Consider the following 13,745-nt stretch of genomic DNA (forward strand, 5'->3'; position numbering starts at 1 on the left):
AGAGTGTTAAAGACGGCCCATAATCTACCTGAAAACACATCACATGCACATGAATGACATGATGACATACCTGCAGCACCAAAAGCCAAAGCTGATGATGCCCACTGAGCTGAGGACCGCTGTCCACTGCTGGAGCAAGACCCGTCGATGAAGAGTTGATTCATTGCATTGAAAGACTGAACTCTGGAAAGACCGAAGCCTCTGGAAATTGTGACTCGGGTGCAGCCCCACAAAATATTGACTGTTGCCAGCTGCAGTGCAAAAATTTCAACGTTGGTATCAACTTTCAGCACCCATAACTGTAACCACAACCCTCGTCTGTTGTTCAAATAAATATACTTTTCAGTGTCATCTAGCAGTTTCTAGGAAAAGTAAATGGATCTGTTATCAGCTTGTAATAATAAAGTGTAGACTGTGCCAATTGGGAACAATACAATTGCTCCCATAATTATACACAAGTCCTTTGGTTTAATATCGTAATATTCCTATAGGAGTGTATGATGTGTCTGTATCTCCAGTTATATCACTATAATATTCTTATAATAGTCCCATGTGAATATTATAATGAACAGTTTTCCTGTCATATTTCATACTGTCATATTTCATGTCATGGCATTCTTGTAAAGTATGTTATGGGATTACCTTGGTTCTTTTGTTGTGTGGGTGTTACAGAATGACTGATGGCTTTAATAACAAAACCACTGTGGAATATTACTGAGGGTATGATGAAGTTGATCCAAACTACAATAAACCCTTTGGTTTGCAGTGAATATCAGGTAATAGCCACATTAGCACCTGGCCGAGCATCACAGTCGTCGTCCGAGGAATTTTTGTGTTAGAAAATAAGGGAGAGAGCTGGCACACTGTGAGGAAAGATGGACATTTTGAACAAATTTAGTGTTTGTTGTTCCTCGCTGGCTTCCACTAAAAGCCAAAGATAATGGGTGGCAGCAACAGCGACACTGGTGTGAAATCCCTCCTGGTATTTTTAGTCTTTAGTGATCCAAAAGCTAGTCTTCCTGGACATCTGATGCTGACCAGGATGACTTTGTTGTGATCACATTTAGGCCTGACTGAATGAAAATTAAATCAGATTTCCTTTGAACAGGATTTGCTTTGAACTCTGCCCAGGCATCATTTAGAGGAAAGGTCTCATGACACAGTTTGATAGTCAAAATGTGGGCAGGTAGAAATCCACCTCCCTGTGGTTAAACCTTGAACCTGACATGAAAAAGTTCCCAGCTCTTCATGCACCCTCTTAACTTGTCATGCACACACTTCCTCGCGGCAATGATGATGCATTAAAGACTTGAAAGAGGCGTGATATGCGCAAATAGATATGATGAAAACCATTCTGTTTCTTGCATGTTGCACACACTTTTGTAAAAAAGAAAATGTCTCTCATCTCCGGTAATTAGTTTTACGATACACAAAGTTCTATTAAATTTCTGTCAAATTCCTCAGAGCTTTGAAATGAACTGTAGCAACAAGATACAAGTTGTTAATAATAATGTGATATTTTCCTCTTCTTGCTTGCCTTCATGCGGAACAGCAGATCTGGAGCTGGTAGGGATTCAAGTCCAGGTTCACTCAGACAGTCTGCACAATTTTCTGCACTTTGGTTGCTTGAAAAAAGGAGATTTTGAGCACCTTTAGGTGTCTTATTCACTTAATAATCTGTGCAAATCAAATTGTGTCAAAACCTTGAAAAGAACTCCATGCCACCATAAAGCCCTCCTCATCACCAATTTCAGGATCATGTGCGCGCCTCCGCTGTAAGACTAATCCACCCAAGGCTGGCAACCCTTACACCTTAAAGCCCCTTTGTAATTGTAACGTTCTGTGATCTGATTTGAGATTCTCTGATAGAAAACCGTCTGCCTCGCCCTCCTCCTCAGTTGCTGCTGACAACGTCTGCATCTCGCTACGGCGACAGCAGTCAATCTGAATGATCAAACTCTTTGTGCAAACTCATTATGCCACCTTTGCAAAGATCTTGTACGTGCTACCTTGGGGTAGCTGGTGCTGCAATGTGTTAGCCTTGCCTACAAATGAATAGCATCTGCACAAAATAAGAGGAAAATGAAGAGACTTTCATACTGTACGGTACTGTATTAAACATGCATTTCATTTGTAAGTTTTGTGCAGGTCACTTTTGAAATGTAAAAGGTCAGAGTACTAGTTAGAGTAGAGACAACTCCTACTGTTGATGTCCACTCAACCCCATTTGTAATCACTAACATTTTGATTAGTAACTGTAATTTAATTATATGTTTTTTCTCAGTAAGTGTAACTGATTACAATTACATTTATTTATTTTTTTAATTTAAGTACATGTAACTAGTTACTTCCCAGCACTGCCACTTGAGGAAAAATGGAATGAAATGAATGAATGGATGTTGCTATTGTGTGCTCCTCCATGCACAAACCTGTAGTGAACCGGGGCCTTAACCCCTTGCTCAAGGGCCATTCAGCAGAGCAGATGTTGTTCTGCAGCAGAAAGGCAGTTTTTTTTTTTAAACCACAAGGCCGCCCTGACGCCAGTGAGACAGCCTCTCTGCCAGAAAGCACTGATATTCCAGCAAGATCACAATGAAGTTGAAATTCAAGTCGTTTCTTTCTTTCTCTCTTTCTTTTTTTCTTTTTCTTTTTTTTCTTTTTTTTTTTTTTTTTGGTAAACGAAGCTCCTTGTATGCTGGCAGACAGAACAATAGAAGTGTTTTGGAAAAAAAACTTCAATCATGACACAACCACACAACTGTATGTGGCATTTGTTTTGGTAGGTCACATTGGAATTTCTCAGGGAATGTGGTTTATGTAAAATATGCTTCAGTTTGTTTGGGTATGTGCTGTGTGTATGCGTGTGTGTGTGTGTAGAGTGGGTTTGTGTATAGCATGTTGTACTGGAAGATTGGATTGTTCTATGTGTGTGTATTTGTGTGCCAAAGACAGAGAATGCAGGGTCTGGAAAGTTACTTCCACATTACCTTAATAGAAATATAATCAGCAACATTAATAACCAGTTACATTATTCCAGATAAGTATTATAATCTGATTACTTTTGATTACTTTGCCTCCAAGTTAAACAATTTGTTCCAGCGTATAGACTGTATTTTATCATTATCCACAGCCATGACTAAGTATGAATAAAGTTTTTCGGCCTTTTTCCTTGTCTCTTATGTAATTTACCATTTTTTAGCATCTTTGATCCGATTAAAGTGTCCAATTACTCTCTTTGAAACCACTTTACACTAATCCTGTTATACTGTAAAAGTGACGTATTACTACCATTAATCTGTCACTCCCTAGCTGTGTGTGTGTCTGTGTGTGTGTGTGAGTGTGTGTGTGAAAAGCCAAGTAAAATAATGGAGACAGAGTAAGATGAGAAACGCAGGAAAAAGTCAGGAATAATAGTGGGATCTTTATAGAGCAACTGAGGATCAGATTCAGAGGCAAAGATCTTGAACCGAACACAACCTCCCTAAATCTTCCCCTGCAGCTTCAGGGCGTGTGTGTGTGGGTGTGTGTGTGTGTGAAGAGAGACAGAGAGGGTGAGCGGGACCATCGGGGGAGTTGTTTGCGTGACAGGAAGAGGCACTGCAAAACTTTTGCATGTCTGCAGCAAGGGGCGGTGATGGGACGGGGGCGGGGTGCTATTCACTTCGGAATATTAACAAGTTAATCATCTGAAATTAACGTTCATACTCCCTCCAGCTACACACACACACACACACACACACATTCAACTCTCTGTGCAAACCAAGCTACTCTCTAACCTCTCTCTCTCACTCTCTCTCTCTCCCCTGCACTTGTCATCAGGCCTGTTATTAACTGTTACAGTGCAGTTTGTTTTTCTTGCTGTGCGATGGAGGGAGAGGTGGAGAGAGTGACAGATGCACGGAGGTCGAGAGACAGGCGAAACAGCAGGAGAGGCGAAGAAAGGGGAGAGGACGGGTGAGCGTCGGGTGAGAGGGAGGGGAGCGATGAGAGGAAGTCACGGTGAAGGAGCTGCCAGCATCAATAGTATAAAATCATGGATTTTTCCACTGATAATGCCTCCTCCGCTGAGTTTTAATTACTCTCTGCCAGGGCTCTCTCAGGTCCGGCCACATGGAGAAAGGCCTTTGCGTCCAATCACGCAGCTTGACCTTTCAACCCCCTCTCTCCTCTCCAGTCATGACATGACATTTCAGATCTGTCAGGTGCCGGCCGTCCCTCCTCCCTGCGAGGCCGGCCTCTTCACAATGCGAAGATGCTGCACTACATTAATCACTGTGACACTGCAATCACGCAAGTTTTGCCCTAACTGCGCCGCTCGCTATGCAGATTCCTGGGTGCACTTCTTTGATTTAAAGCAGCGTCCCTCCTTCTCACTGTCATTCCGCCTCTCTCCCCCTCTCTCCACTTCTTCCTCGCTCTCCTCCTATCCTTGACCTTCGCTCATTCCCATGGTAACTGCGTCTTACTCGAGGATTGTTTCGTTGGTAAGTCAAGTGGGCCAATCCTTGGGTTTTAAGTTGTGCATCAGCGGCGGAGCTTTTCAAAATCTAATTTAGGGGATTATCTCTCTATTGATTTCACTTAAAACTGATTCTTTTCTCTTTCCGTCCTTCTGCCGCCGTGATAAAGTATCAGGGAAGGAAGCGGCGTGTGTGTGTGTGTGTGTGTGTGTGTGTGTGTGTGTGTGTGTGTGTGTGCGCACGCAGCTTTTCCCTTCCTCCGCGGAGTTGAAGAGGAGGCTCAGCTGTCTCGCCTGGCAAAGCACCGAGAGCACGCAAAGGGTGTGTGTGTGTGTGTGTGTTCGTCTTTGTGTGCCTGCGCGTGTGTGCCGTTCCAACTTTTAGCGCCTATCTGCATCTGTCTGTGTGTGTTCATGCGGCACACACACGGCTATCATCCTCCCTGGCATTAATATTCATCTGTGTGTGCATTGAGCAGAACAGATTAGCAGGAGTAATGATGAGCATGTAATGATAAGGGGACCACAGCAGTCCCGATAGTCTAAACAGGCCTCCTATAAACCCTACTGGAAAGAAGCAAGCAAACTCATTACGGCTTAACAGCCATTAGATTAGCATTAGTTCCTCTTTGAAGGGAATATTGCTGGTGGTTTCCATGGATTAGCAACAGTAGTGAGCCATTCGAGGAACATTATCACTAGTGCTTTGGCATTGCAGTTAGCGATTTGTTGGCAGCCAGCTTCTTTATCATTACCCATTACCACCCAGTGCCGCCTGGCTTTACTTTTGCCGTCAACTCCTGTAGATTACAAGTGCATACAGACCACCCAGGTACTTTCCAGGTAGAACTAATCGAACTGAAGCCCGCGGGCATGTTTTCCCTGCTTTTAGGAATTTCACAGGAAAAAAAAATAAGTATAAGGCCTGTATAAGCATGTTATACCATTTTTTTTGGATGAGCAGTTGTGTATTGGAGTTTTATTGGAATATAATTCAACTTTTCCCTATATAAAATAACAAACACATACAGGGAATTTCCATATATGGCATATACTGAATGTCCATATTAAATACACGTACCTGGAATGTGTGCATATTTGGCATGTTTTCATATATGGACATATACAGCATGACTAGGTCAAAAAGTAGTATATGGCTGGAGCATGTGTAGTCAGTGTTCGAAATTGTGGCCAGTTTGTTACACAGACAGGAGCAATATATTTTGTTTTAAGCGTGCAATAAATTTGGAGTGAGCCGCAGTCAATGGATAACCGGAATGGTCTAGTCAGTGCATTCAGAAGTCTTCAGTCTTCAGCAGCATCCAAGAGCAGCAATATATTCTGTTGTCATCATCTTTTTTTTTTTTTTTTAATCTTTATTTAAGCAGGCAAGTCATTAAGAACAAATTCCTGTTTGCAGCGGCAGCTAATCAATGAGTGGAACTGCCGTGGACGCCCCTTGAGAAAGTGTTTGCGCAGATCCATTTTGAAAGAGCAACAGCCAATCAGGAAACTCCTTGCTGTTGTGGTCCAGCCAGAAATACACAAATCACCAGATGCTGCTGTCATAAGCATATATCGAGCAGGTATGGGAGCACATAGCACAAGTTACATCTGTTAAACATGGACACAAACCTTATGTTTAACATACATGAGCTATAAACACATCACATCCAGAGGGGGTATATGTTTGATTCATGTCTGACTATATATGTAACATGTACAACATCTCTGTGCTGTGGGGGTATATATATATATGTTCATATATTAGATTTCTGTCAGGGATTTCAAGAAGTCATTTGCCACCCTGGGTTGATTTACTTAATTCAGCTTGCATCCCAGCAGGTGTAAGATGAGCTTGTGGGCCACTTGTACTAACGGATCTGCTGTGCTCATGTAAATCCCCTTAGACTGTGCATGCACGGGCTTGCTATAGAGGGACAGCGGAGTTTCATTTACAAGCAAAAAAACCATGCAGCTCGTTTCTGAAAAAAACTCCCGTGCTGTAGTTAGACTGGGAAACTGCTCATTATGCAGGATGTGGCATTAAGTTCAGCTCCCTGCGAAACAGAAAACACCGCAGGCAGGAAGGCAAAATGGCCGCAGAGGGGAGCAGTGACACGGAGTGAAGGCATCAGACGGATCAGCGTCAGCAGCCTGCGCGGTTTGCTGCTGAATGGATGGGATGTTTGCTGTTTGCCAACCTTCATTGTACTTGGCCTCAGTCAGTGCGACAGGTTGTCATGGCAGAGGCGGTGACAAGTGTCTACCAATATCAGTGCTGCTGCTGGGCTGTGTGCGAGGTAGTGCTGCACATCGCATTTGTGCACACACATGTGGTGGTGTTTGTGTAGTCGGAGTTGGGGTCAGTGGATGTGTGTGTGTGTGTGTGTGTGTTTGAGACAGCATGTAATCTACTCTCACACACCACAGATCAAAGGGCAGAGGCAGCTGCCTGGTCATCTCACCCTGGGCCACCCTGGTGGTAGACCATGATCTGGAGAGGTCTGGACACACACACAGCACCGGATGAAACAAATTTGGTAAGGAAACGAAAGACGCTAACAGTTGCCATGGAGACGTGCCACAAAGCAGACTGGGGGTGGGGGACTGGGAGGGGGTAAGAGGAGGAAAGAGGAAGAGGGGCGCAGAGAGAGAGAATGAAATCAGCTCTGTCGATACGTTGCCAGGCAACACTCAACACTAACGAAGCCAGGTTTGTTAACTTGTTGATAACACCACTGGGCAAGTGTGTGTGTGCATGTGAGTGAGCGTGTGTGAGAGTGTGTGTGTCTGAATTGGCAGCATTATTAGCAGAGGCAGTGAAAGAGCCCCTGCTGAGACAAGCCCAGGGCAGAGATAAGGGGAGAGACCTTCTATTAAAGCCAGGGTTACCAGCAGGCCTCTGGAACACACACACACACACACACACACACATGCATACACTCATACACAGAACAAAAGACCTCCACACACCCTCACACGATAATGAATCACGCAACAGGACGAAAAGAGTGGTGCTTAAACATTTTTGTTTTTTGTTGTTTTTTTTTATTCAACCTTTTTTTTTTCCAAACCAGGAATGTACTAGTTTTTTTCCTCTCTTTAGAGGTGTGTTGAGGGAAGGGGGGGGGGGAGTGGGAGGGAGGGGGGCAGGAGAAGAGGAGGAGGGGGGCACAGGGGTCATTGTGATGAGTTGGGGGGGGGGGTCGGGGAGAGAGAGGAAGAGAGGAAAGAGGAGGAGAGGACACAAAAAAAACCCTTCTCACACAGAGGTGTCCCGAATACAAAGTCTCAACACATCACGTACGAGAGCCACCTCGCTCTGCAGCCTCCACTCGCTGGCTATTGGCACAAAGAAACACACACACACACACTCACACACACACACACATACATACCCACACTCGCACCAACGGAGATGTGAGGGAGGAGGCGGTGGCCGCTCTCATCCCCTCCCACCCCCCCTTTTCCACAGAAACAGAACATTTTTTCTCTTTTTGAAATGACAACCAGTGGCTGCGTCCATGGGTTTTTTAAAAAAAAAGCCAACACGTTGAGTCAACCAGTCAGAAAACAAACAAGTGAAAGCCAGAGACACAACTTGGAAATTACACCAACATGAAAAAACAACCCCCCCCCCCCCCCCCCCCCCCCCCCATCCGAAAAGAAAAAAAAAAAACAACACATTTTGAGTCCAAGAAATACTTGACATTCTGCAGAGAAAGAGGGGTAGACTGGGCCGGGAAAATAGGGAGTGGCTTCATCCTCGGAGACGGTGCTGTAGAAGTCTGAGAAGGAGCGTGTTCACCCTGGTGGCAGTGGCCACGCTTTTTTTTCCATAAAACACTGTCATTTTGGCAGGTTGGAGCGTTCCAAAAAGTCGCGGAAAGGAGAGAGTGACAGACACGTCATTTGGCTTGGATGATATTTTAGGTATTCTGAGCATGTTTAAATAGACATAGACACAGTATACATAAAAAAAAAAAAAAAAACACAACGCTGTTAGTTGTACAAAAAAGAAGAATCGGAGGATACCTCCCCTCAAATACAGTCCCAACTCATCCATGGTATAAAAACAGATCTGAACATCGTCGTCGTGTGCGGAACAAATTCATTTAGGACGAATGCAACACTGAAGTATGAAAGATCATGTTAGATACTGATACAAAAACACGGCTGCAAGGTGGAGTCCAGATTTTAACGTTGGCTTTTACACAGACAACCAGGCTACATCACATGTGTGCGTCTGGAAATAAAAAACAAAAAACAAAACAAAACAGCTCTCCAAAGCCACCCACTTTACACATTTGCCATAAACATATTTGAGCAACACAAAATAGCTTTTTTTATTAGTATGCACATGTGAACATATTGCGCCTCTGAACGGAGCTTTGTGACGCTGCCCTCTGAGGTTGAGGTGCTGGGGACCATCAAGGGGGTGCGTGAGTGTGTGTGTGTGTGTGTGAGAGAGAGAGAGTGTGAGAGAGAGAGAGGGGGAAAACACACCACGCACAATCACTCTTTTCATCCCTCCCATGTTCACGGAGCTTCATCAGAAGAAATAAGTCATATGAAAGCAATCTGTGAGCGTGTGTGCGCTTGTGTGTGTGTGTGTGTGCGAGAGAGAGACAATGTGCTTGAGAAGGGAGAGGGAGAGCGAGCGAGAAATACGGAGCGAGAGAAAATGTGTGCCATTCAATGCAATCAGTCGGCATTTGTGACAGTCATTAAAAGGTGTGAAATTTGTGTTAGGGTGGGTGTGTGAGCGCGTGTGTGTCCAACACAGAGGAATAGAGTGGAAGGACTGCCTGAGGGATTTCCCTCACTCTGTGCTTGCGCAACCAGTGTGTCTGTGTGTGTGTGTGTGAATTGTAGCGTGTGCCATTATAATCAATGAGAATGTGTGTGTGTGATACACAGAGATGCATTTCAACACAAATTTTGGTTGAAAAGAGGGGCAAATCTGAAATGTGTCCCCTTAAGGAAAAGGGTGAGTCTGCGTCAAGTTGAGTGTGTGTTCGTGTGTGTGTGTGTGTGTGTGTGTGTGTGTGTGTGATGATGATCTCCCCTTCTTCCGCGGTCAGAGTTCCTCTCCTCAGAAATCCGTTTTCGCTGCTCGTCCATCCCCTCCTTTCGGGAGGCTCAGACCCCTCCGTTCAAAGAAAAGATTCCTCTCCTTCGCCAAGCCACTCTTTCATCTGCTCTCTCCATCCTTCCTCAGGATCCTTCATCTCTCAATCCTGCCGCTTTCCATCCTCCCCTCCCCTCATCCTCCTTACCCTCCTCTCCTCTGACTTGTTTTCTTTAGTGTGCAATTCCTTCACAGTCTTTTCTTTTCCTCGTCTCTCTCTCCCTCTCTCTCTCTCTCTTTTTTTTTAAAGTTCTGCATTCAGCCGCCGCTTTATTCCTCCTCCCCAGACAGCGCTCTCTCTCTCGCCCTGTTCTTTTTCCTTTATTCTTCTTTTTCATTTCATCCCCCCCTCCCATCCCGCCGCCACCCCCTCCCCACCCACCACCACCACCACCGCCGCCGCCGCTCCTCCCCCCCCCGCACCGCTGCCGCCGCCATCCTCTCTTCTTTTCTCTTCTGCGTTTCAAAAAGAGCATTTGAAAAAAAAAAAAAAAAAGCCAAAAAAAAAAAAAAAAAAAAAAAAACTTTCATAGATGGTTCTACCTCAACACTTCCACAAACGAGGTCTAAACTTCAAAACTACAGCATAGTACAAGGAGCTATAAAAATATACACAGAGTTCAGGGGGACCCTAGAGGGGGGGGGGGAGAGGGGGGGAGGAGGGGGAGGGGAGGGAGGGCGGAGAGTCAATGAGAGAGGGAAGAGAGGGAGAGAGAAACAACCTCTGTTCACCAGGAAAATTAAAAAAAAATAAAAAAAATAAAAAATAAAATAAAAAGGGATTAAATTAATTTACAACGCAAAGGGAAAAAGGAAGGAATCAAGGTCGTTCTAAGTCGTGTGAAACAAAACAGCGGATAAAAAAAAACAATCTAGCAACAGAAGTGTATTTTAACAAAGTGGGTAAAAATAATAAAGCAATAGAAATCAGGAAAAAAAAAGAACATCTAGAAATTATTTACTGGATATTCATATATATAATCTATAAGTGTTGATAGCGATAAAAAATCTCACTTTTTTTTTTTGATATTCGCTCACTATTTTGTGTTTTGGTATTTAAGACAAGTCTAAAGAACGCACACACAGTCACCCACACAAAGCTTACACACACACACACACACACACAAACTAAAACCCACACGCGCATATGCAAACTCATATGCAAACTCGCTGTACTGAAGCACACTGACTGCACACACACACACGTGTGTTTCATGTGGGGCAGCAGCGCTGTTAATTATTATCCAGGTCGTAGGCGCACTCTCACAGACAGTCACACACAACACACCACACGCACATTATTAAAATATACAAGATTCTGAGTGTCACCATGACTCGATTGGTCAGACCTCCTCAGGCGCGGGGCCCGGTCGAGGTACCGCGGCCCGGCTTGTTGATTGGGTTGAGTCTGAGGCCCCTGTTTTCTTTAGGAGAACCGTACAAACACAAACAAACTAGAATCCTATTGGTGAGTTAGTGTCAGGGGCCAGTCTCTGGTTGGCTGATGGAGCTCTGAGGGGTGCTGGGGGGGGGGGCGAGGGGGCGGGGAAACAGGGAAACGGGGAGTCGGGTTTTAAGCATTTAGGGCCTCTGGGTATCAGAGTTCCCCGGCACAAGGTGGGATTGGTTTTGTAGTTTTTTTTTTATGTGTTTTTTTTTTTTTTTAGTTGTTGTTTGTTTGTTTTTTGTTGTTTTTTTTTTTCTTAACATCACGAGTCCCAAAGCCAGGTCCATATTTCTAGAAAAAAAGTAGAGTGTGTCGTTGCACGTACACACACGCGCGCGAGCTGGGTTTTTACAGCGTGGCCAGGCAGCTCTGGCGGGACGGGGCTCGTTACGCTCTGAGAAACAACGGGCGCACTCAGAGTCTCTTGACCATTCATAAGGGCCGTGTTAATAAGGGCTATGCGCTGTTAAGACACACCCCCCCCCCTCGTCTCACACACACACACACGCACATGTAGCTTGTGTGAGAACGGGGTGGGGTGGTTTATTCAGCTAGACACACAACTGTGGCTGGAGAGGGGGAAGGAGGGTGTTGGTCCACGGGACAATACTAGTGGTATTGAGGATTTGGAGGGGGTTCGGGGGGTTCAGGGTTGAGGCTGTGATGGCTAGCTTTGCTGTGGTAGCATTTCAGAAGGGGAGGGGGGGGGGGTTTGGTCGGGAGGCTGGGAGGTGGGCGGGTCCAGTCGGCTGGGTCAGCGGCCGCCTCATACTTTGTAGTAGATGTTGGCCGGGCTCTGCGGCGGCATCTCCTGGACGATGTAAACGGGGTGCCCGTAGTCCCCGCTCACCTTCTCGTAGTGCGGGCAGTAGGCCGAGTCCGACGTCCGCAGCGGGATGATGATGTCGCTGGGCTCCGAGCCGTTGTTGTTGGAGCTGCCGATGCCGCCGCCGCCGCCCCGCTTGGGGCTGGTGAGCGACGACAGCGACAGCGGCGGGTGGTGGGTGTCCGAGTGCTTGGCGTGCCGCCGCCGGTAGCACACCACGCAGATGACGGCGGTCACCAGCAGGAGGAAGGCGGCGCCGCCCGTGGCGCCGGCGATCAGGGCGATGTTGGAGGGCTGCAGGGGCCCGTTCTCCCCGCCGCCGCCGCCGCCGCCGGCTCCGCCCATGCCGCTGGTGGGTCCTCTAGGCTGGGTGGAGTTCCCTGCACCACCTGAAAATAGACGTGCTTTCACAATGTGTTTTGCATATCAATCATGTTGATTATATCAGAGCAATAACACAGCCTGCTTTCACAACTTTTCATGAGGTTTTAAATACACATACCGACCCTTATGGTGCTACACCACAATAACATGAGTAATGGTGCTGGTCTTACTCTGCGAGCGAGGGCAGCAGAGACTTTAACCCTGAGGAATGCAGTAAGTATGCAGCAAATCTCACAGAGGCTTATATGCGGTCTCTTTATTGATGTGACTAAGTGGACACTGTTGCATATAAAAGGGTGAGGAATGTCTTTAGAATCTGCGTATGAGCGCGCGCGTGTGTGTGTGTGTGTGTGTGTGTGCGCGCGCTCTTTGCGGACAGCCCGGCAAGGCCACAGTGTGTATCAAGGTAACACACTGTATTTCCCTAACCCTAACAACTGTGTTTACTTAGCATTACAGTTCACCACTTGAAGGGAACCTCGCTGCGGCGCTCCTACCAGCAGACCACACACTCTCTCCGCCCCGCCCGCCCGCCCATCCGTCTGTGTCTCCGTCCATCACTCTGTCTGTCTGTCGGTCTGTTTTGTCAGTGGACCGGTCCCTCTGTCTGCTGTGTGCCTGCCTGAAACCTAAGATCTTCACAGCCTCGGAGCCCACAGTTTTCCCGGCAGGAGGTCGGGTCAGAACTCAGCAGGTGGACGATGGTCTAGAGGCGTGTGTGTGTGTGTGTGTGTATGTTTATCAAGCGGGGAGGGGGGGAGCAAAGGCTCTGGTGCTGGACCGTGTGAATGTGTGTGGCAAACTGGTTAAGGCCAGTAATGCGAGTCTGTGCTTTACAGAGCCTTTGGATTGGCCTATCATTATTCTTGGCACACATCCCTTTCTTTTCTCCCTGTCTGTCTGTCTCACTCCCGTCTACTGCAGCTCCTCGCCCTCTCCCGCTCCGTGGTTGTCTCTGTCTCTGGGTTATTGTAGACGTAATGACCTACCTTGCTCTGCACCCGGCTCCCTGCAATACACACACACACACGCACACACGCATATACCTCTTCCCCCTGCAGCTAGGACCCCTGTTGCGCCGGACTGACGAGGAGCAAAGCGCTAATGCCGGACGTCGATTACACTCCCTTCTGCTCTCGCTTTCTTCCATCCTCCATTAGCCAAACATCCCTCGCTCTCCATCTCCATTACGGCCGCCCGCCTTTCACCAGCTCTCTTTATTATCCTCTCCTCTCGCTCTTCCTTCATTTCTACTCCTCCTCCTTGTCCTCTCCGTCTCCATCTCCCTCCCCTTCTCCATCATATGTTTATTTCCGTCTTTATCACACTGAAAGTTCAGACCTCCTTTTTCCTGTCCTTCCCTTCCTCCCTCCCAATCCTCTTCCTTCCTTCCTTCCTTCCTTCCCCCTTATTTATTTAAGCAGGTTTTCCTGCTCACTGTGGACAAAAAAGGTCAGAAAATAAAGAATGAGTTAAGGTGACAGCATTATCTTTT

The 13,745-nt window shown here is 46.4% G+C and overlaps 1 protein-coding gene across 1 annotated transcript in view; it reads right to left on the reverse strand.

The window, feature by feature from the left end:
• Positions 1–11,227: 11,227 nt before the first annotated feature.
• Positions 11,228–13,745, reverse strand: part of efnb3b (ephrin-B3b) — a 78,483-nt gene continuing 75,965 nt past the window's right edge. Inside the window, exon 5 of the mRNA XM_030076147.1 lies at positions 11,228–12,255. Within this exon, the coding sequence (XP_029932007.1) occupies positions 11,807–12,255 (449 nt within the window). The 3' untranslated portion in view covers positions 11,228–11,806. The remainder of the gene's footprint in view (positions 12,256–13,745) is intronic.

The sequence above is a fragment of the Myripristis murdjan genome, chromosome 18 (assembly GCF_902150065.1).
Source record: "Myripristis murdjan chromosome 18, fMyrMur1.1, whole genome shotgun sequence".
NCBI lineage: Eukaryota > Metazoa > Chordata > Actinopteri > Holocentriformes > Holocentridae > Myripristis > Myripristis murdjan.